This window comes from Triturus cristatus, chromosome 2_2, assembly GCF_964204655.1.
Source record: "Triturus cristatus chromosome 2_2, aTriCri1.1, whole genome shotgun sequence".
NCBI lineage: Eukaryota > Metazoa > Chordata > Amphibia > Caudata > Salamandridae > Triturus > Triturus cristatus.
Genome location: NC_140582.1, coordinates 217,691,356 through 217,716,255, shown reverse-complemented (window position 1 = coordinate 217,716,255; position 24,900 = coordinate 217,691,356). Strand labels below are relative to the sequence as shown.

Genomic DNA, 24,900 nt, shown 5'->3' with positions numbered 1-24,900 from the left:
ATATATATATATATATATATATTCATGTATCTATCTATCTATCTATCTATCTATCTATCTATATATAGCTACTGAGCATTACCTTTTAGGAAGAATTCTCCTGATTGCCGTACCACATCTGAACTCCAATACTTAGTGGAGCTTATTATTGGATCTGAATCACATCTTATCCTCTTGATCTCATTCACTGAAGATTCTGCCGCCGTGGCTGTCCACCCCATCTATAGTCCTGAGGAAGACCCGCTCTGATGCACACCATTCTGTGCTGCTTCCAGTGTCGAAACGTCGATATGTAATATATGTCCACACAGTTCTCTTGATCACGATTTGATTCATCAATGGGTCTTGCATTACATGTGTAAAATTAGATAGGACAACAATTCAATACTTTCTTTTCATTTTATGTCACCTGCATATGTCATGTATATAGTGTATATAGTGTACTGTCCATTTCACTATTCACTATGTCACTTGTTCACCATAGTCACTTGTTGTCTTGTTGCAATTTAATTTGTACTTGTGACAGCTATAAGTATTCAGTACTTTTTTGAAATATAAAATTGGAACAACTTATCTTTTTGGTATGTTCCCCTTCTTCTCCACATTTCCTTCTGTGTGTTACAAATAAACCTTTTCCTTTGGGTTGTAATAATGGCAAAAACGAAAGCAGAATCCCAGTGAATGTCTCCCATTTTTTCAGTTGCAGAGGGATTACAACTAGAATGGAACTGATTGCTCAAAGAAGGAAAGTGTGTCTTCCTTCTAGTAGTTAGAACAAACTTCTTAAAGCTGCTCATGAAGGCAATCCTGGGACTTCCGCTATATAGAGGTTGTTGCGTCTGCATTTTTAGTGGCCAGTAATTGACAAAACAGTAGATCAGTGGGAATGTGACTGTTCTCAATATTGTTCAGGGGAATAGATGTACTAGGTAAAATCTGGTTTCTTGGTTCCTATTCCCTACCTAGCAGATCCCTGGGAAAAGGTGGGGTTTTACGTTTCAGGCCTATTTCATTGTCTTCTATATGAGTCTCAATTTTCTTTGGTTATAGAGGTTTTCCACTCAAAATGGCCAGAAGTCAAATTTGTACCTAAAGCTAGCACATCTGTTAAAGTAGAAATCCTCAAGGAAGTGTTTGTGAGAGAAGAAGTCTCCACACCATTTTTTGAGACAGTGGACTTCAGTTCTTCTTTTGTTCTTTGAGTTTTCTCCATGTATGATATTAAACAGATAACCACAGCTTTGTATGACCTCAGTGTAAGGGTCACGTGAAGATTCAATTGTGTCCTTAAAGAAATTTACATGGGTAAGGACGAATGGTCTTGATTGAAAGGACTGCACGAAGTCTAAGTTGTGGATGTATTGAGTTGCATCTCATAGCACAACTGAAAACAGTCCATTCAAGTTACTTAAAGGCAGATAACCTGTCTCTAAGTTACATCCATGGCAGTTTAGCAAACAAATCAGACATAAAGGGAACAATGTTCTTAATCTAGAAAGAGTAGTTGATGCAAGAGCTATCAAATAGCAACAATGAAGTGGTATGATAAGAAGAATTCAGCTACTTTAACAAATCTTGCAGTGGAGATTAGGTCAGAATCAAGATACCAGGTTTCATTTTTAAACAAGCATTGGCATAGCCAATAGGTCTCGCCTTTGGGACCTTATAAGTGTTTAGCCATGCAACAGTTGCATAACTAAATACTTGTAAGGTCCCAAAAGCGAGACCTATTGGCTATGCAAAGCGGCCCTGCGGCCGCGAAAGTGAACGCGATCACGATCAAACATCAAAGCGGCCCTGCGGCCGCAAAAGTGAAAGTTATCGCTGTAAAGCGCGGCGCCCGCGCACATGCACTGTAGCTCTAGGCTGGCCTGGTAGCACTTTTTGGAGCCCTCTCAATAAGTCTCGCCAGACCAGCGCATGCGCTGGGTCAGGCGAGACCTAAAATAAGGCAAGCCTTTGAACGTTAGAAAGTTTAATCTACAGGCTGTTGTCGAAAAAAGTGTAGAAGTGCAGGAATATGAATGATCTTGTGGATGAGAATGTATGTGATCAACCCCAAGGAGAATATTTAGTCAGGATGCGCAGAGACAATTGTATCACTACTGGATTTGAGGGTCTAACTGAGCCTCCTGTTGCATGAAATGATTTACCAGATGTACCTACATCTGAAGCTATGTTGAACTCACCGGAGGAGTCCATTGCCTCAAGAGTTGAAGGCAAAGCTCAAGATCAAATCCCTTCTGTAAGACTAAGAGAATTTGTGTAAGTGTGCTTAATTCTTATATGTACAATGCTGCACTACTGTGTATTTTATTTTGGTATCCTTTTGTATAATTTGAAGGCAAAGGAAGTGTTATATCCTGTGTGTACATCCAATAAACGTACACTTTCCAATAGTGTAATGTTAGTGTGATGTTTATGTTTTTTAGAATTCTACGTGCATCGCATGCTGTGATTTTTGTATACAGTGACCATTGGATTTCTTAAACCTGAACTCTAAAAGTAAGTCTTTCAAAGTTTTTCTGCATGAAGGGCAGCTTTTGGGAGCTGCAAATGATTAAGTTACCATCCTACCATGGGGGAGGTTGGGAGTGCTCTCCTACAGTTTCAGTGAGTTGATGGATGAAGCTGCTTTGGAGACCTCGGATAGACTACTCCTTTAATACATGGAAAATTCTTAATGATATTTTGGTGTTATTCTGCATTAAGATGTTATCATGCAAAGATGTTAGTTCTCATGTTATGATGAAAGTGGAATCATTAAGATAAAATATTTGTCTCAAAACCCCAAAGATCATTCCTCTGGACACCTCGGCCATAATATAATCAATCTCGAATAATGTATTATTTCCCTCGAATTGTATTCCTTCATCTCAAGCTGTCAAAACAGTAATGCCAATTCTCTGACTTTGCAATTCTGCTCCAGGCTTGCACCACTTACCATCATACCTACCTACCATAAGAAAGCAGGAAGCACTGCTTTCTCAGAACAAGCTGCCATGCTCTGGAACTCACTACCAGCCAGCATTAGAAGCACCATGAGCATATATGCCTCCGAAGACCAGTTGAACACTTTATTTTCTAGATAACTGTACCATGTGCATCCAGGCAATAGAGCCCAGAAAAAAGTCACACCCTCAAGCACAATCCTCAGTGTACAACTCGCGCACTGCAAACACCTCAACCAGCAAACTGCTTTCACCACGCAGGTAAGCTAAAAAGGGCTATGGTTCTCTTTAACATTATATAGTTATGTACTTCCATATATAACTGCTATGGCCCAAAATAATACTAAAACGTAATTATGATGCGGTCAGCAAAAAATTGTAACTTAAACCTATTAAATTGACATAATATATATCTGCTATGCGGTTTGTCCATCACCAGCATCGTACAGCCATAAAACCAAACATCACCAAACGAACAGGAATTTAATAAGTGAAGAGATCGATCACACGTTCCTGGACTATTTTAGAGGACTTTCATTTAATCCGTTCCCTGCAGGTCCCAAATATCTATACAATCTGGCTGCTTCTTTACAGATCACAAAGACGCTCCGATATGGGATGATAATAAAAATGCCCAACCCTACAGATCTTTTCACTTCTCTTCCCCTCCAACCATGCCAGCTCAGGACCACAACTGTAAACCAAATCTCAGAATGGACAACTCAGTGCAGTAACCAGCTGAGAAGACACTTCTTCATCCAACACAGTGCTACGGGCTACGTCCCATAACACGACAACAACACCTCAGTGGCCATCATGCACAACATTAAAACACTTTCCACAAGGGACCAAAACAAAAATAACATCCTGTCAACCACACACTCTGCATGGTGTGTAGCATGCTACTTGTGTAGGGAAGCGTTTCAGCGCCCCCATAGAGATAGTAATCGCAATATAAAATGTTGCAACACAATACAAAGCGTTACCTTTTTATTGATATATATATATATATCTAGATAGATAGATTGTATGTATGAATATTCAGAAGGGTCGCGGCAGGAAACACGTATTTTTTCTTTCAAACCTGAAGGTAATTGAGTTGAAGCCTGCAAGTGACACCTCAGAGCTACTTGCATCCTGGCGGTGGACTTTCTTAGATAAAACAAAAAGAAAAACAATGAATATTCTGGAGGAAAAATATAAAACATCAATTGAAGCAGGGAGAAATGGTAACCATTGCTGTTTTCGCGATTAAAAAAGAAGAAAACGGTTTGGCAAGAAGTTTGACACCCTTCTGTGGAAACCTGGCCTCCTCGGGGTTCCCCGTTCATTGGAAACAGCCAGCGGGGTAGGAAGGGATCCCCGGTGTCCCGGCAGGGCTGCTTCCTGCAGGCGGTGCGGCGGTGGGAGGGCAGGAAGGGGCAGGCCGCAGCGCCGGTGCAGGAGGAGGAGCCCCGGCAGCCGTCAGTCGCTGCTGGAGCGGCCCAGCCACTGCCATCAGTCTCCGCGCAGAGTCTCCCTCTCAGGCGAAGGAGCCCAGTCGCTGCCCGGCCAGCAGCAGAGGGAGACATCGGCCGGACCGCCAGGGGCTCCCGCCCCAGCCATGGCAGGCTCGGGCGGCACCCCCAAATCCCTACCCAGCTCCGGACCGAAGGGTCTGCACGACATCCACCACCCGCTCTCGTCTTCCTCGTCTACCACATCCACCTCTTCCTGGGGTGTGGCGGCCGAGGAGCCCCCCGAGGGCAGCCCGCGCCCCGCCACCAGCCCCGAGCTGCTGCTGCACAGTGGGGGCGCCGGGGACAAGGTAAGCGATGCTGCGGGGCGCCGCCTCGCCAGCCCAGGGCATGCAGGTTGCGGGCAGGTGGGAGTATGCGGTGAATCTTTCTCCAGCCCCCGCAGTCCGTTTCTAACCCCAGACCCATTAATGGATCACGTTTTCCAGCCCTCGCTCCCACGTTTCCACGACTGTCTTCACTCATTCCTGAATTTCTTCCCAACGCTCTGAGTCTAGCTGTTCTTCACTCCCTGTATCCCGTACATATGTCTCCACTCCGCCCTGCACCCCCTACCAGTCCCCTGTCACTCCTTTCACTCCATCTGCGGGGTCCCCATCTAAGTACCCGTAGCTGAACAGCTTGAGGGGCGATATCTGTATTAAACACTTGTTTTTATTTATTTCTGCCTTTACAAACCAGCGTAATTTCGCAATAGGGTATTTTAAAACGAGGCCTTCCTTATCAGCAGCATCTTTCGTTTCCTACTTTATGTTGAACCGCCGAGGCCGCAGGTGGATCATGTGAATGGCATGACTTTGTAAAGTGCTTGGTGTTTCAACCTTCCGATTTGAAGCGCTCTACATAGCAGCTGTTGCGATTGCCTACCTAGTTTAATCGACCTCGAGAACATGATAAGCCGAGTGAGCCAGGAGGTTGAACAGATTTCTGTTTGAATGTTTTATTGCATGCTTCTAGCTGCACCGCGGGTGGTGGAAACCATCGTTCTCTTTTGGATTTCATGGCATACGTGTTTGGCCTTGCGTTTCGTCCTTTAAAAATAATATCCAGATGCCCTTCAACTCCTGTACAATGTACTGTACAAAGAAGGAGGCTGCTGCCGCCCCATCAGGCCCTGTACAATATCCCTGTCGCCTTGTACGCTTCCGTTTGGTGCCTTTTGCATTTTTCTCGTTGCTTCTATAAAGTAACCGAGAGGTGAGCACTAAAATAGTTTTCCAACTATGAGTCGTTGTGAAAACCACCTTCAGGACAAAGATTCATTTAATTGGTAGTGAAAATGTAATAGTTGGTGTCCCTTAGTGTGCTTTCCCATGGCACCCTGCCAGCTATATTTGACGATGCCAACACTGGTTCCAAGGCAGCCTAGCTACGCCCGTCATTTTGATGTATTTATTGTGTTACATAAAAGGCAAATTGATATTACTGATTGTGTGCAAATAGTATTTACTTAAACTGAATTGACTCTTGATACTAAAACCATGCATTTTATTAGCCATGCCGCCCCCAAACCCCTTCACCATTAAACACCAATTCACGTTGTTCTAATTTTGTCGCGAGAGGCCTATGAGCTGAAGTGTAAATAAAGACATATTACTAGTGTCCAGGTATATGGCCGCTTGGGCTTTAAGTGGGCCGGGTCCCTTCGGGTCTCAGACCAAGTAGTATTTAAGAAATGGACATTGAAACGGGTCCTTGGCTGCTCTGTATTCGTGTCCTTAACCACACAGGCAAATCAGTGATCGATTTCTGAACAATAAGTGTAAAACGTACTAGGATAATCCATGTCAGCGATTTATATCCTATTTATATTTCTTGTGTTTTACTTGATCTTACATTCCCTAAGAGTGTTAGCTGTTCCCATTTTTTTTTAAAATAGTTTTATATAGCGCGAACTAGACCCGAGATATCGGGTATCAGAGCGCTTTACATGAGCACCAGTTATGTTACACAAGGACACATTCATTTTTGTTAGGCACAGGGAGATTACTTGATTTGCCCAGGATCACAGGATGTTGAGCGACGTTGCCGAGGCTCGAACCTGGTTCCCCAGCTCCGAGGTGGAGCGCTCTAGCCCTAAGGCTACATCCTCTCCCCATGATGCTGTGCTTTTGTACCACGCAGCAGATTACTCTTGTGTAGGGTGCACTTAAATTGATGAACTGAATCACCCCCTGGTGTTTGTAACATTGACACTGTTGATAGCTCTGGAGTTGAGGATGAAGGCATTGCACAATTGTCACAGTGCCTGACCGTGGGTCAAAAAAGTGTTCAGATTTCATGGCCATCCAATCCTTGGCCGCTCTGTAGAGAGCACATAGTATCAAGTATTCTAGTTGTAGTTGTGATTCTGTGCAAATGTGGGTGAAGATCCACAGTTGTCGAAATGTTGACAATGCGGAAGTAAAAGAAAATGCAGGGCTTGCAGGTGAGTGGGCGCGTTGTGCGTTTGGGTTGAGGAAGTGAAGAAGGGAGGAGGTACATTCAGGAAGGAAGGAGTGAAAAGAGGGTGCCGAAGAGGAAAGAGATGTAAAATATGTAGATGGATGAGTTGTGGAGAGAAAGAGGGAGTACATGTCTAGCAGGAGTGACTTAGACACTGAAGACCACAGCCCCTTCCACATGCCTCAGTAATGGTTAATTCACAAACTCACAATTTCAGAATTGTAACAGTTTCAATATTGTTTGCAACCAAATCGTTGTTGTATCTTTAACAGCTAATAACTTTTGACAAATGCAGTAGTTCTGGTCAGTTTCAGGTGCATGTCAATTATGTTACATATCTAGATGCAATAACAGCTCAGAGAGACACCAAATGCCGGTCGGGTGGCCCACTATGGAAATCACATACATTTAGTTAGTCTTTAAGCTATGCCCTAAATTATGTAGGGTTTGCCCCTTTTAGAAACCCCTCACTTATTTTATCCCACTTAAAGCCAGGTATTATCTACCTCAGGAAGGTAATAGGTTGTGTATAGGGCAGGTACTCAACCCACCAAGCTGTCATACCAGTTATTGGATCTTAAAACTACTTTCCTGGAAATTTCAGGCGATGATGCTGCAGTGCCCCAAAATCACCAGTTTCCTGCAGATCAAGTAATTACAATGAGGTTTGCATAGTGTGACTGATCGTTGGAGATTCTTTAAGTGCAAGTGACGTTTACCTTGCTTTATACTCACCTTAGTTCCAGAATCTATATTAGAGGACACCAGGGGTAGGCAGTTTCCCATGAATATTCACTATTATGACCATGCCTGCCCTGTACTGCGTATGGGTGAATCCCCCAGTCAGGGGAGAATCTTTATTTCCCTGCTTTAAAGAAAACATGTTGAGGCCCTCTGCATTTCCCTAAATATAATGGCAAAGACTGAACATCCGCAGACATCTGGGTAGAAAAGAGCAGTGTTGGGGTGGCCAGTACATAGCCAATCTCACTATTCTGCAAATGCACGTAGACACCTAGTATACAGATAGTTCTGATTAGCGCACACATCACTTTCCTTAATAAAACAATAATAAATGTTGTATTCTTTAATTGCACTAGGGGAGTGCAGTAGAGTTTACCCAAGCTGCGGTGTCTACTTTAGTAATGCATAATAAACTTATTTCCACGATTATAAAAGGGGGGCAAATCTAGTAAATGTAAAAATTGCAACCTGCTAGGCCCAACTATTTGAGTTGAATTGTTGCTCTAGCAATCTGTGCATATTGTAGGTTAAAGCCATCTTGGGTCAATTCTGCCTTTCATCCTTCCGAAGACATCAAATGAATGCCTTTGAACAGTGTAATGGTATTTGTAGTACTATTTAACTCAAAGAGCTAGGTAGGAGAGCACTCTTTCATTGCTTCATTCTGTCGACTCAAGAACAATGTCCATTAGTGTGAGGATGGTTGCTGAACATTATTTCTATCATGTATGACTTCTGCATGATGAGCAGAAGAACACAGCTGACGCGTGTTTCGCTCCACGGCCTGGAAGCCTTACAGAGCTTTTTCAAGGTTTGCAATCTTACTGGTGGTCTTATGACTGCGCCAAAAATAAGTCCAAATTTGGAGAGCCGGTTTGTGTGGCAAGGCTGTTCATTAGCCTCGACAGCCGCACGTGGGGTATCTCCGGCTGGATTGTGTTAGCTACCTATCTGAAAGACTGTGGCAGGAACATCTATTAATAAATGTCAGTCATGTCTGCGGATTATAAAGAGGGCAGTGTCCTGTGCATTCATTGTGTGTGTGTGTGTGTGAGAGAGAGTAATTCAAACCACAATGATTGTGGCTGCCATGATAGAGTAAATTAATCCCTACTGTCCACCCAGGAGAGGTGAGCTGCTGTATGGCTTCATGTGGCTGCTTGTTGCCTTTACTTTTGTGTGGTCCATGCTTTTCCCAGTGAGTTTACCGCCTGCTAGAAGCCGCCTGTGAGATCCTGGAGAATGCCTGTATCTGAAAGACCCTCTTCTAACATCAGAAGGCTTTGCATGTTTCATGCCCTGGGTTTCAAAAGTGTAAGTCATTCTCTGCCCTTGCATTCTGTCTGATCTAAAAATTGTACCTGTGTTTTTGCGAGGGGTGTGGCGTTTTGTGAGTGTCTAATTGTAATTATAAAAACCCTCCTACATTTTATGGCTCTACTAATCGATGTATTAATGCATATTTTGTTTTTGGATAAGATCCAGTTAACTTGCATTTGTAGTTTCTTTTTCGGTCTGGCGTTAGCAATGACCTTTTTGATTTTACTAAAATTATAATTTATAGGGGATTTCAGCCAGTCCTCGTCATCTGTGGTCGGTTATTTTGTCATGCACATTTTCATGTGCCCAAAACAGCAGGTGACCCCACTTCAGCCATTGGCTAACGTCACTTCGAGCGATGCCCTTTTACAAGGAGGACGTTCACATTCAAAGTAGTTCCCTTCAGTGCCAGTAAGTTATTTTTTAGTCGAAAAATTGTTTTTGCTTTTAGCCAATATTTTTTTATTTTTTTTAGATTGACAAGGTCCTGGCAGCTTCTCCAAAATTAGTTTAACTATCAAAACAAGCCTTGACAAAGCCAAGACTGGCAGCCAACAACAGGCCTATTTGCTTTGCCGATGCTTGTTTATATTTTCAAAGTCCTTCCAGCAAGGGGCTCTTCGTTCTGCGGTTCTGTGGCCCGGAAGCTGTGAAGACTGCAGAGTGCGATACCATATAAATCTCTTAATCCGTAATGTGTATGTGAAAGAAGAGTGTCTCGCGCGCTTCCGTTGGTTACTTGAGTGATGACCGCCTGAACTCATTTCCCATTATGTAGCTGCTCTTAAGCTACTGCGTCCTTGCTGACGTCACGAGGAGACTGTAGTGTCTCGTGCAAGGTTTGCAGACGCTGCTGATGTCTACGTTGTTCTGCAAACTTACCGAAGGCATTCTAGTAAACTACTCCCTGCAAGCCAGATGGACCACGTTTTAATGTCGCATGGAAAATTCTTAACTTAAAACATACATTTTTTTCGCACCAAAACATTTTACGGATTCCTCCTTCCAAGCGCGTAAATATGACAGTAGTTCCATTTAGTTATTTTTTTCTGACCTGCTCCCCAGCCATGTTTGCTTCCATAATCAGCACTACGTCTAGCTAACATTGCAGAAACTCTACGTGCATTTATTAATTGCTGCAATAAAAAGTGGTCTCAACCGATCAGTTTCAGTTCTGACATCGGACAGCCGATACTGTTAGTCGCTGCTCATGTTATCAATATTGCGTCAGGCAAGTCTTTCAAAATTTGTGTTTAAAAAAAAAAAAAAAAATTAAAAAAAATTGTACGTTACTAACACAATCTGAAAGTGCACACTTTCTCCCTTAGGAAGAGGCACAGAAGGAATAGTTAAGGTCAGCAAATGCTCTTCTGAAGAGGGACATCCTCATAACTGCGAGACAGGAAGAGGTCTCGTGCTTTAAGTGACTGCAGAGCAGAAGTTTTCAAAGAGATGTTAGGAAATGCAGTAACTTGAACATCCAATCTCTGAAAATAAAACATCAGCCCCAGCATGCATGTACCTTACATTCCAATGAGCAGTTCGAAAGCATAGCATTAGATTTAACCAATAGATATGTATTTAGTTCTGATGGTGTACCTTGGTCTAACCCTTAACCCCACCCCAAAACTTGACCCGCCACTAGCTCTGAACCGAACCACGTTACACTTGCCCTCACTCCACCTTTTGTTTTCAAACCAATACTGCTTTGGGTTCCTCAGGGTGACAATGCGGTGGCGAATTGGTGTCTAAGCACTTTTAAATCTCCCGCCTCAAAATTTTAACACCCACTGCGTCTCTTCGCTGTAGTAAATTTCTGCCTTCTGGTACTACTTGACTTATCGGCTTTTTTTTTTTTTAAACTGTTGAGTACAAAATATTACAAAAGACCCTAAGCGCATGATGGATTTAAGGAACCGTCCTATAGTAGTCCCAGTTGTTAGATCAAAGTTTGAAATTACTTGTCCGACTCTCGTATGCTAAGTAGGTCCATCCAGTCTGTTCCTTTTTAGTCTTTATGTGAAGCCTCTGGGTAATACCCCAACGGTGATAGACTGTTCTTTCACCAATATGCCGGCAACATCCAGTAGTACCGTAAGACGGATTGCTAGAATAGTCCCAACGTCGTGAAGGAAATTCAAAGCTAGGTGACCAAAATGAAGCATAGGTTGAGGCCACAGAAGACAGAGTTGATCCCTCTCTCCTCAGATGGCCGGAGTTACCTACAGAATCGATAAATCATCTCGGACATTGGGCTCGAGTCCAAAAACTGCAGCACCAGCGAAATCCCTTCATATCAAAGAAATGACCAAAAGCACAACATTACAATTCAAATTGACTTTAATTTAAAGCCCTTTCTTCCTAAACAAGGCCTTAAATTGGACAAATCTGCTCTAGTTAACTTGCCCATCAACCATGTTGATGTGATACTGAGCGCTCTTCCAAGCCTTACCTAGCCCTTTTCCAATTGGTCCTCCACACCCAAGCCTGTCTGTTCTTGAATACAAAACAAGCATTGGCAAAGCCAATAGGGGTGGTATCGGCCACCAGCTTTTGGGCTTTGCCACCGATTGATTTGTCATGATTTTTTGAAAAATGTTGGGGGGAGCTGCTGGGACATCATCCCAAAAATAAACACTCACACACTTTTGCTAAAAGGAAGCATATTTTTTGGTCTTAAATCCCCACATTACCGTAGTGCTTTGTGAATGTACTTCTTGTGAAAGGGAAGAATGTTGGTATTCACCATGAGGTTAGCCAATTGCTGAAGTGACCTGATCGACTTCCTAAGCTCTATGCTGTAGTGCGGGGTAGAGGGAAGAAAAAATGTGAATGACACAATAGCAGACCAATAGATTAAGAGGAATGCCCGAAAGCCCCTAGAAGTAAGTATGCAATACATATCGTTTTTAGTAAACTCTATAGGTCTTGTACACCAGCCCTAAAGATTTGAGTACCATAAACCTGTTGTTAAATGCATAGTTTGCCTTTCCCTGTAACGTCACTCCTTGCACAAGACTGCTTACACCAGGTACACGGTTATCGACTTTCACACCCCCATGTTCTAAAAAAACTACTGCCAAGAAAAACAGTACTCCCTATCCTAGACTTGGGAGAAGCGCTGGTTCACTCCCTTCCGGTTGAAGAATTGCAGGTGCTCGCTGTCTGACATTCCATTTATAGTACTGGTATGTAAGCAAAAATACTTTATGGTTGAAAATGGAGCCGGAAGCGCTTTCCAAGCCACATTCGTTCCCCTCCCTTTTTTTCAAGGTCATGAACAGAAACAAGACCCTCAGTGGCCTTCTGTGCACATCTGTGGGTCTTGGATTCGCCCTCACAGCTCTTCTCTGCACTTTCCAAACATTGCATCACGTCCCGTCCAGCAGTATGCTGCATCTACACGCAGAGAAAGGCTCCCGGCATACTCTTCCAACCAGTGATGACAGAGAAGAGGTGGAAACTGGGTGTTGCTGAGGGAGAACTTGGGGCTGAGTTTCAACCAGGAAGGGTACTTCTGGTTATAAAAGAGCTCAGAAAGTGAGTTATTTTTAAAATGAATGTTGAGATAGGAATGGCGTTTTTAAAAATCTGGTTAAAAGTGAAACGTGAAGCAATGGCCCTTTGAGAGGAAGCATCATTCTCAGTTCTTTTGTGATCTCTAAAGTATAAATGTGTAGCAACTTTGTTGTGAATTCCTACTGTCTGTATGTGGTAGTGGTTGGTTGTAGGATGGAACAACGCAGGTAAAAACATTGCATGCCTTTACAACGCATTTTACCTTGCATTTTTTTAGCATACATATGCTTTTACCTCACATGCTGTTACCAAGCATTATTAGTAAGGCAATTTTTTATATACATATATATCTTTTTAATTTTTATCTTTTTGGGGGAGACCCCACCCAAACCCCCATACTTAAATGCATGGTAAAGTCATGCGGGGTAAAGGCTTATACGTGGTAAAAACTTGTGTGATAAAGACACTGCGATGTAAAGATCTCGTTGGAAAGACTGTTTCCCATAGTGGGTGAGGAAGTTGCGCCACCAAACTACTTCTCTGCCTGCTTGTAGCTTAGTAAGAATTGAGGCAAAAATGTTTTAAATATTTCATTTGATAAACCACCTGGGGTTGCGTTCAGAGATGGGCCTATAGCTTTGCAGGCCGAAGCGAAAATCAACACGTTAGTTACTTAACTTGAATATTAAACTCTAAACTAATTTAACACAGTTTCGAGTTTACATGTTATTTTTGCTCGCAAGTGATTATAAACTGCTGCAAAGACAACCGGAAAATTCAACATGCCTCACAGCACACACCAAACGCATCTTGCACATTTCACAGGTCGTCTTTAATTGACCGCATGCCTGGACATGTTTGAGTGTAGGTGAAATGTTTGTGTCCTTATTCTGTGGATTGCGCCACAGACTGACAGAGAGAAATGAAATGTAATTATGCAATTAAAAGTTGTGCACTGTAGCAGGTGTCACTTTTCACAATTGCCTGTCCTTAGGGTGTTGTCTTGGTTTTAGAGTTTTGCGTTCCAGTGTGACCTTTGTCCACGGGGCTTTCATTACATAACAAATTGCAACAAAATAAAAACTAAAGAGTATTAAAAAAGAGCAGGAATCCAGGGCCGGCTTTAGGGCAGTGCGACCGGTGCGGCCGCACTGGGCGCTGACCTGTGGAGGAGGGCGCTGACCTCAGGGGGGGTGCTGTGTTTAGTAATAACTTATGATTAGAGAGATGAGGGGCACAGTTGTCTGGTGGTAGTGAGAGAATTCGAAGAGGCTGTCATAGGTGTGAGGGCACCAAAAATAATTGTCGCACCAGGCGCCACCAACGCTTAAGACGGTCCTGAAGGAATCTGTAAACCAAAACTGAGTTCGAACAACCCCTGCTAAGAAGCTTTCCTTTTTAACCATCAAGTATTTGTGCAGGAAAGTAAACTTGTATCTGGATGTAAAAAAGAAACTATTGTGTCTGACCTGCCCATCAAGGAATATTGTACAGGTGTCCACTTGCAGAGAGAAGGGGGTGGGGTTTTGAGGGGGTGGGCAGGGCTCGAGTCGGGGTACCACGCGGGTGGACGGCGTCCCCCCACTTATTTTACCGGGAGCTTGATAAGTGGAGCAAATCGAGCCACACATTCACTCTTTGGCCTCCCTGGAGCGAGATCGGAGCTCATTCAGAACGCTACTCACACGCTGGCTTTTCTGATGGAATCGCATCTAAGGGGTGAGCGAGGGGAGGCAATGAGTCTGATGGTGCAAGCCACCTTTCGTGACGTCATGACGTCCGCGCCCCCCCCCCCCCACTTCTTTTTTTAAGACTTGTGCCCTGGGGGTGGGACTATGGCGAGGGGGGGCTTTGGATCCCCTGCTTTGCCTAAACAGCCACTACGACCCTCCCCCCCCACATCAATAAGGAACTCGCCTGGCTCCATCTTCCTTGTCTTTGGAGCTTTTAATTGGATCTCAGTGGTGTAGAGCATTCACACCTGGGCTAGAAACCACCTTGCGCCAAGGTTTCCCTCTCACTGTGCGATTGAACCTATTCCCCATGTTGCTGTGTGACGAGGCGTGACGCAGTGCGTCACACCACAGCAGTTGGAACTCCTCTTGAGGCGTTAGGCAGCCATGAGTGACCTCGTTTTTGATCCCAGGTCCGTCTCATTATGTTTAATCTATAAGCATCGACCTATTGTGGATAATACCATACTTGAAGCTAGCTTTGGCTGTACCCATTGCTTACCGCTGGCTTTCTTGTTCATCTCATTTGCTTTTTATTCATTGGCTTGCCTTACGCTTTTTGTGTTTGTTCCTCCCCTGGAGCATAACTTCTTTACCGTCCTTTTCATAGTCTGGCGTTTCTAGCAGTCCATTGACATGCATGTGTTTTCTCTCTTTCTCTCTCTCATGTGCTGCTTCCCACTCAAATCTCCTTCCTCCCAGGTTCATCTCTTGCTTCATCCTCCCATCTTGGATTTTTTCTCCTCTTCTTACCCTTGCAAAAACTACTCCATTGATCCCCCGTGCTTCACATGCTCCTCCCTCCTCCGCTCCCTCTCCCACTTTTCTATTTATATATATTTATCTTTTTTGGAGGACCTGCAGCTACAATTTGCTATCAGGCCGCTTCTTTCTCTGTAATGCACTAGTGTGCACTTTTTAAAAGTTTGCCACTCCAAGACTAGCACTCACTATCTCGGAAGGATAAATTGTAAGTGTATTGTAGTTTTTTTTTATTTTTATTTTTTATTTTTTTTAAACTTTGTTTATTGAAAGTTTTATGTCATGACAATACATGCATACAAAATCAAAAGGACAACCATAAGCAGAGGCAGGTGGCAGTGCAGGTCTCATATCGCATTAGCATCAGAACCATTGTAGTTGCAGGGAACAATTGAGCAATCGTGTACAATAGAATGAGTTTTGATCACCTGTATACAGGGCAGAAGCCTTCGGCAAAAAGGTCAGTACACATTATAAACACCTGGCAGGGGCGTGAGGGACCCTTCAAACAGAGTTAAGCCATGTGCTACACAACTCCCATAGTGTGCTCTCGGTCAAACGAGCTCGTATAACGTACACTCACAGACAGTACTCGCGCCCTAGAGCATCGTGGCGGGGAGGCCCAAAGGGAAAGCCAAACCCGCAACCCACCCCCACATGTCCACAGTAACACACAGCCTCCCCTATGCAGGATTTCCATCAGTGAGGGCAGGGCCCGGACCGGCATTGGTCAGGGGAGGGGCGTCTGTTGTCAGAGCCTCCGGATACTGCAATAAGTAACTTTGTAATGGTCCCCAGATATCGGCTGGGCGGGACCGGTCAGGGAGCAGCTCGGAGTATGTCAGTACTTGCTCCTGGCAGTATACCAGGTCCTTGAGCCATTCCTTAAATTTCGGAGCCCGTCCCCGTCCCCACCGACAAGCTACGCGTCGCTTCGCCAGCAGTAGCGCCGTCGTAACGAATTTGCGATTCGCCCGTGGGATAGGCTTTGTGTATCCCAGTAGCGCCTGTATGGGGTCCGGTGCGAAGGGCAGCTCTATCATTTGTGAAATGGCAGAGCAAACCTGTGTCCAGTAGTTCTGAATAGTGGGGCATATCCAGGACAAATGTAGGAAGTCTGCCTGGGGGGCATGGCATCTCTCACAGTTGTCCGAGTCCTGTAGCTGAAATCTGTATTTGGTGGCCGGGGTGCAGTAGAGACGGTTCAAGAATTTAAAGTGTATGATGCGGTGTCTACTGCTCGCTGAAATCTGTGCCGTCTGCAAACAGCAGTATGTCCACCTATCATCCCCGAGGTCCAGCCCCAGCTCCCGCTCCCCGCGTGCCCGGGATACGTCAGGTGCAGCATCAGAGCGGACTGCATGATATAGTATCGAGACTAAATGGGAGGGCGAGGTGGCCTGAAGGACCCCGTGTAAGGAAGCCATGGTGTCAGGCTCAGACGGGAAATCTGGCAAGATGGCCTTCATGCCGTGCCGCAGTCTAAGGTAGGTGAAAAGCTCCAAGGGGGTAGGCGTGTGTCCATCAAAGAAGAGTCCCCGGTCACGAGAGATCCCGTCCGAAAACAGGTCTCCCCATCTATGGAAGCCCAGCTTGCGAAGCAGATCTTGAAACAGTTTCTCTTGGAGAAGAGGAAGCTGTGAATGATAAGAAAGCGGGAGAAGAGGGGAGTACAGGAGCGGACTTCCCACTCGCTTCGACAGTTCCCGCCAAGCCCTCACCGTGCCCTGCAGAGCGTTATAACTGGCAGTGGAGTGCGGGAGCACACTGTGCAGTAGGCCAGACAGGGGCAGGGGCGCCGCTAGCCAGTCCTCCGCTGCGAGTTGGGGCATGAAAGCGATCGGGTGGAACCAGTAGTAAGCATAGTGCGCTTGAGCGCAGAGATAGTACAGTTCCAGGTCCAGTATATCGAATCCTCCGCACGAGTATGGAGAAGTCATCACAGCCCACTTCAAGCGGGGTCTCTTCCCACCCCATACCAAGCGTATCAATTCAGATCTCAGACGAGTGAAGAAGTGCCTGCTCAGGGGAAAAGGAATATTCATAAACAAGTATAAAAGCCGGGGAAGCACCACCATCTTAATCGGGGCTGCCCGACCAGCCATCGACAGGGGGAGCGCAATCCAGCGGTCGACACAAGAGGAGACGTGCAGCAATGTCGTGCCGTAGTTCATCCGCATAAGCTCCTCTCTGTCTCTGGAGATCTTAATGCCTAGGTACTTGACTTCGGACTCACTCCATTCTATGGGATAGTCGAGCGGGAAGGTCTGGGAGCCATCAGTAAGATGGAAGATCTGAGACTTCGACCAATTGATTTGCACTCCCGACATTTCCCCATATATCAAGAATTCCCGGAGGAGAGGGTTCAGGTTATTTTGTGGGTCCCGCACGTACAAAGTAATATCGTCTGCATACATCGACAGCAATATCTGTCTCTGCTCACAGAACAGCGCGCGGTCTTGATGGTGCTGTCGGAGTCGCGAGGCTAGAGGCTCGAGCGCCAATGCGAATTGGAGTGGGGAAAGTGGACACCCCTGTCTGGTCCCTCGTGCAATTTCGAAGGGTGCGGACGTTCTACCATTGACCAAGACCCTGGCGCACGGACCGCTATAAAGAATAGCTATCCAGCCCAGGAACACCAGAGGGAAACCCATGTGAGTCAGTACAGCCACCAGATAATCCCACTCCAAGGAGTCGAATGCTTTCGTAGCATCCAAGAATACCGCCACCATCTGTAGGCTGGGATCTACATTCTGCAAGGTCGCAAACAGTGTACGCAAGTTATGCCACGTCGCCCTTCCGGGTATGAAACCCGATTGATCCGGGAGTACCAGTCCCTTCAAGAGGGAGGTAATCAGTGCCTCTCTCATGGAGGGGGGGAGTTTCCCCAGCGTGTGAGCCTCGTCAAACACCTCTTTTAAAATCGGGGCAAGGATATCGATGTAGGACTTATAGAACTCTATCGGGAGACCATCAAGGCACGGGGCCTTCCCCGAGGCCATCTGCATTATGGCCTCCCGAATTTCGTCAACCCCCAGAGGAGCCATGAGAAACCGGCGTTGTCTATCAGAAAGCCATCCTAGTGTGATGTCCTCAAAATATCTGTCCAGCTCCGGCTTGTGCGCATGGGTAGAGGAGTACAATGCAGTGTAGTGGGCAACAAACGTTTGCAGTATAGACTGGGTATCCCTGTGGAGCGCTCCCGAAGATCCATGGATCTCTAGGACGTGGTTGTTGAAACGGGGCGGCCGTATCGCCCATGCCAGGAATTTACCCGGCCGTTCTCCCTCACCGTACCTACGCGCTTGGAAGTGTTTCCCCCTAAACCGAACCTCTCTATCCGCGGTGTCTTTATATTCAGACAGGAGGTCACGGAACCTGGCCTGCGCCTCCGCATCAGTGGGAAACTCAGGGGCGGTCTCCAAGGCCCGGAGGGCGATCTCCAGTTTATTAAGGCTCTTACGTAGGTCTCTGAGGACTCCCACCCCTTTTGAAATGCACAGCCCCCTGATGGTAGCCTTAAAGGCCTCCCAGACTACAGCGACACTATCCACCGTCCCACCATTGCGCTGAAAGAAGCTCTCGGTCTCCTGTGCAATCTCCGAGCGAAAGACCTCATCCAACAGGGCAGTAGGTTGCAATCTCCAAGACATCGGAGAGCCAGCAAGATCAACCAGCTCCACACCCATCAGAACCGGGGCATGGTCGGAATACGTGCGCGCTAGGTGTCTCACCCGACATATCGTGGGAGCAAGGCCTGGGGAGACCAAGAAATAATCCAATCTTGCCCATGTGGCGTGTGCGGCCGACCAGTGCGTGCCCTCCAAAGTCGCCGGGTGCCTAGAGCGCCATGCATCCAACAGATGGCGCTCAGTAAGGAGGTCGTGAACATATGCTTGCGAGCGAGAGTAGTGTTGAGGGCTGGGGTTTGCCCTGTCCCTCATGGGATCAATAGCTACATTAAAGTCTCCTCCCCATACTAAGTAAGTGGAGCCTATGCCCAAGATCTCCCCCCAGAGCACCCGAAGGCACTGCGGGTCATCCGAGTTAGGGCCATAATAACACGCCAGTGTGAGCGTGTCCACACCAATGCGGCCCCAGATAATACAATACCTGCCCTCCCTGTCAGTCAGTTCACCCAGGCACACAAAGGGGGTGTGTTTCTTAATAAGGATTGCGACCCCCCGTGAGTAAGTGGAATAGGAGGAAAAGGAATGGTGCATGGCCCACCTTGATGCGAACAGTGACGGCCTGGACGGGTCCAGGTGCGTCTCTTGTAGGAAGGCCACATTGATGTGATGTCTATCTAGGTACGCCAGGATCTGTCTACGCTTTCTAGGGTCTCCCAAACCCCTCACATTCCAGGTCAGAAAATTAAGTTGCCCAGTAGAGTCCCTGCGTGTCTGTGGATCACCCATAAGGAGCAACAGTTCTCAGAAATAGTAAGCCAATGTCACCACCGCCCCTAAAAGGATGCAGACGAAATAATGCAAACACTTCAACACACCAATTAACACTAACAAACCACAAGGAAAAGTCCCCACCCCCCCCATCACCCTCCACCCACAGCAGCATCCCAATCATGCCATCTGGACAGTTCCCATCCTCCCCACCCCAAAACCAAACCCTTCTATGGCCAACGCCACTAGGGATTAACATTTAAACAAAGAAACAATGGGGTAATACCCTTCGGAGGTCAGTCTAGGTGGATACACCGTGTCTCCGCGATCCACGGGACTGCGCCCGGTCAGGGACCGAGCCCAGTCCAGGGACAGGGAGCACCCAGCGAGGTGAAATGTCCTGAGAGTCAGGTGCGCGGTAAAAGGAGGTAGAGCCCCGGTGACATCCCCCCACCCACAGCGCAGCCAGGCCCTTAAGTCCCCACAGCATGGTCCGTGGCAGCATACATCTGCATCAGCTTACCAACTGTCAATCATCCGCCACAGAAGCACCAGGTCAACGACCCTGCGTTGTCACTCCGCGGCCGGCGAGGATGGGCTGTCCATATCTCGCCTCCTGACCCGCTTCAAAAATTCCTCAGCTTGTTGGGGTTTAGTGCAGAAAATTTGTTTCACCTGGTGGGTGATGCGTAGTCGAGCAGGGTAGAGCAACGCATAATCAATTTGAGCAGCTCGCAATTTTTGTTTAACCTGGATGAATTTTTTCCGCTCCTCCTGGACCACTGGAGTGAAGTCTGGAAATATAGTAAAGGCAATGCCATCGTACGAGAGGGACTTCTTCTCCCTCGCCACTCGGAGCGCCGCATCCCGGTCCCGGAAGTTTAGCAAACGGGCGATGATAGGGCGGGGGGGGGGGCCCCCAGCGGCGGCCTCGGAGCCAGCGATCTGTGCGCCCTCTCAACAATGAACTGCGGGGAGAGGGAGTCAGCCCCCACCACCGCGCGCAGTAGGCCTTCCACATAGTCCTCCATCTTGCCTGTGTGGGTCGATTCCGGTATGCCAAGTAGGCGAACATTATTCCTCCTGCTGCGCGCCTCTAATTCCTCATTCTTGGCCGCTATCACGAGAAGGACTTTGTCCATGCGCGCTACAGTGTCTGATAGTTGTGTCGTGCGGTCTTCGGTATCAGAGACACGCCGCTCCATTTCTGAGATACGTTCTCCATGACTGTCCACCTTGTGCACAATCGAGTCCATACGTGACTGCATGGAGTCCATTTTGTCCACTATGGTCGCCAGACTCTGCCGCATATCCAACAGGATGGATTTGACGTCGTCGCCTGTCTGGGCGTCCACCGGTGCCGGACCCCCCGCACTGGTCTCCGGCTGGGATCAGGTGTTCTTTTTCGGCTCGAAGGTGAGGCGAGGTTGGCGGCTGTCCGGTTTCCCCATGCCGGCACCAACGGGCAGACCCCAGTAAAGGCAAGGATAAAGTCGGGAAGGCCGGATCACGAGGCGAAAAAGGAACCAAGGGGGGAACGCAGCTCCTCAGGGGCAGAAGCGACCCAGCAATCCAGGCCCAGGCACACCGCGACCTCCTCAATAGCACCAGTCAACTCCCTCCACCGGGGGTGAGCCTGCGCGACAGGGACGGGTCCAGTGCCCGGAGCTGCACTCGATCACCTAGGGCCACCACTCCCCCCGACAGTAGGTCCCCCGTTATCAGGGCAGCAGGATCGCCTTCACGCCGGGCCACCAATCGCCTTGAGCCAGTCAGGGGGGGGGGCAGAGGGGCCCGAACCGGGACTCTCGGGTACTCACTCGTTGCAGCCTTAGCTCTCCAGAGGGGTCCAGGCCGATGAGGGAAGCCGGCCCCAGCGCCTCCAGGCCAATGGTGAGCTCCGCAGGTTCGCTGCTGCCTCAGCGCGATCTCAGACGCAGGCCTCTCCGAGCAGATTGTTGCGCCTAGCCAGTCATAGGCTCCCGCCTCCAGTGAAGCAGGTCTCACCGGGTCTCAAACACCCGCTGCCCCCACCGCTCGTCACAGCCCCCCCAGCGGAGGAGAAGACGGGTCACAGCGGGGGTGGATGGGTCCCCACAGCGCAAAGGCAGGTGATGCAGAGCCGCGCTTCCGCAGCGTCCAGGAATGGCCGGGGGAGGTGATCTCCGCGGGCGCCGCGGTCATCTACAGCACACCCCGTCGATGCGCGTGCCCTTCACCAGTTCTCGGTACAGCCGCCGCCGCGACAGACGAAGCAGTCCAGGGTGAGGGCAGCAGTCGGGGCGCTCGAGGTCCGCCGCAGCCGCAATGCAGGGAGGCCCTCTGACCACGTGTGCAGCGCCGCCCTCGCGTGGCGGCTGCTCCCCGGTCACAGCACCAGACGATAGCACACGGCAGCCGGTGCGGTCGGCAGCAGCCCCTTAGTCCGGTCTCGCTGCGGCACTCGGGGCAAGGCAAAGCCCCAGCAGCAGCAGCGGAGTGCGGGGACCCACTAGGGCTCGTTCTGGCAGAGAATCGCCACTCTCAGGAAGGATTTTTAGCAGGATTTTGCCGCTGGGCTGCGGGAGCTTCACCCACAGGCAGCCATTCCGCTGTGCGCCACCTTGTAAGTGTATTGTAGTTGCATTTATATAGCGCTTACTACCCGTGCTGAGGTTTTGAAGCGATTTTATGCCAGGCCGCACACGCCTCTAGACCAAAAAAAGGTAGTAGTTAGTCTGTTGTAAATTAATCTTAATTTGTGTGCTCAAGCAAACCATTCCATACGTTTATTCTAGTTTCTTTGTGTTAGATTAAAATTACAGGAATTCGGTTTGGTCAGTAGTAGGGAGGGTGTTTGAGTTCCTAGTTAGAACCTCATATCACCGGTAGCTCCAGACTTTCGGCATTTAACACAGCGCCAAGACGCCCCTGGGCATTTGTGCGCTTTCCAAGTTTACAAATTAATAAATCATGCTGATCTTTAGTAAATTTAATCGATGAGTTGAAGGAGATTTGTCATTGTTAGGTTGCAGAGGCATGACTTAAAAAAAAAAAAAAACGAGAGTTTTTGATCTTTGTAACGAACTGTTGGCCATTGTCGAAATAAATTCATAGACATGAAGGCAAAGATGCATACGACTTAAAGAGGTTGTGCTCAGAGAGAGGATGCATGACGGGGACGGAAGGAGAGGGCCGTTTGAATCAACAATGTATGAGAGGCGACAATCGGAAGTATTTTTAATTTGAAGATTTGCTTTTCATGCAGGATTTGGAAATATAGAGGATGCTTTTTTGAGGTATCATGCACTTTGAGGATACAAGACTGTAGAGAGAAATATCATAATAGCAACAATAGTGATATATTATGTACTTTTGATCAGCACTAGAAAAAGGTGGACAATCTGCCCAGGCTACGAACTACTATACCAACACTCCAGCAAGGTCCGATAGTCAACTCAGTTGGTTTGAAGCATTAAGTAATGGCTATTTGCATATAGTGGGGAATATCTGGAGTTTTAGGCGTTATTCAAACAAAGGAGTAACATCAAGTGCATAGCAATATGAGGAAATATATGGGAAAATAATGCAAACATTGAGAAGGAATTCTGCAGATGCTGGAGTGGATGTCTTGTGATTTGTATCCACAAGTATTAATTATAAAAGCAAAGTGGGATCAATTTGAATGCCTCCAGTTGTAGCATTGCACAAGATGGCGTGCAAGGACAGTTTACCCAGACAAGGGAAGTGTCTGACCTGCATTTCTGTGGCTGGAGGGTGAAGATCCAGATACTGAAGTGAGCAGGATGGTGACTGGACTGTTTGTTAGGAAGGGGCTGCTGATTAAAGTTCTGAAGCACTCCCCCTTGGCAGAGGGTAGTGGGAGGGATGCGACTGCAGAGGCAGCTGGATCAAAGTAAAGGTTGCCCTTCAGGTAAGGCCCTAAGGTTTCTTGATCTCCACCAAATGCAGAAACGTGTATCCTTTTGGGAGTACTCCAGGCCAGAGTCCAACCCACTGTTAGGGTCCCCATGTCAGCTATAAATAAAATTTAGGACTTCAAATTGTAGGGCAAAGTGGAAAAATCAGTACAGATTTCAATAAAATCTCAACTAGGTGTTTAAAAATGTGATACCTGTGAAATAAAAAAAATGCAATGCTACATCTTCCTGGTGCAAGGGTTAACAAAGCACATCATTATATATTGTCCATAAACACACATGCCAAAATTGATTCCAATTGAAACCATTCATAACTGGTCAACTGATATTTTCACTAGAGTAGCTAGACTTTTTAAATGAAGCTTCAGACTAAAGGTTGTGTATAAGCCAGTATTATCTTAAGGCTGACCACGCTCAGATACAAACAAATGTTTAGTGCTCCACAAATCAATAGACATGTAAATAAATATTAACATGTTAAACATGCTACCAAGGGTTTGTTTTTTTGGAGCTGGTTAGAACGTGTATTTTAGAGACAAAGTGGCATGCACTCTTGACAGCCGCTTAGATTCTCGTGATTAGATTTTATCACATGCTCCTTTGTTTTACATTGGCGGCTGGACTGGCTGTTGGTTGCCTCGTGATCTAATGAGGCACACAGCCGAGCCGTCTTTCCCCAGATCCAATGCTATGACCTATCCAAGCATTACACAAGCAGCTTTACTTTCCCATAACTAGTGGGCCAAGGCTTTCTAGACTCCTCATCACCATTTCCACGCACTCACGTACCCTCATCCTGTTTGCACACTCATCCATATCTTAAGGAGCAGCTTGTTTTCAGGGATGAGTGCAGTGTCTAAGTTGATGACAGCAAGAAGGCTGAATATAAGGACTTTCTTGGGGTCCATTTCCAAGAAAATCTGGATGCTTTTCATTATAAGTGGGCTCAACGACGACGAGAAGTTCCAGTAGACCATTCACGCTTGGTGTCCAAAAGTCCCACCATCCCGATTAATGCCCCTCCATGTTATACTATGAAACCTACAGAGCAAGTTCAAAGGACATCAAAAGAAAGTTTGGGCTGGAGTTGTGTCATATGGAAGTCAACAGATCTTTTAACACAAAGTCTTTAAAACAATATACTTATTTCTGGACATTAAGCCGAGGTGTGCTGCGACAGCAAAGTCACAGCTCGGGACGAAGTGCGGCCCGTGGAGTTACTATGGCTAAAGGATTGGAAGAAGGGGGGTGGGGCGGTCCAGTGCCTAGTTTGTTTTGGTTAAGTGACAGAAGAGGTTAAACATACAAATCCGTGTTTCTACCTCACAAGCAAGATGGGATGGGCAAATCGACAACACAAAGCTCTTTAAATGCAAACGCTTTCAAGAAGATCCATAGAAAGCATAGGCAGTTCTCGTACAGTGAACATCTCCCTGCGATAGTTACTACAGACTATGAACTTTTCTGCATAGACCATACCCACATGTTTAAAACTATATTGTACACCAAAATATTAGCACAGCTATACCAGTTTTGCTGTGTGTTTGAAATGCACCTGCCAGTAGACCACATGGCTTTTACAGAAACTC

General features: G+C 46.8%; 1 protein-coding gene across 1 annotated transcript in view; it reads left to right on the top strand.

The window, feature by feature from the left end:
• Nucleotides 1-4,402: 4,402 nt before the first annotated feature.
• The window catches only part of SNX30 (sorting nexin family member 30), a 234,057-nt gene continuing 213,559 nt past the window's right edge, over nt 4,403-24,900 (top strand). The window contains exon 1 of the mRNA XM_085641260.1: nt 4,403-4,758. Coding sequence (XP_085497386.1) covers nt 4,555-4,758 — 204 coding nt within the window. The 5' untranslated portion in view covers nt 4,403-4,554. The remainder of the gene's footprint in view (nt 4,759-24,900) is intronic.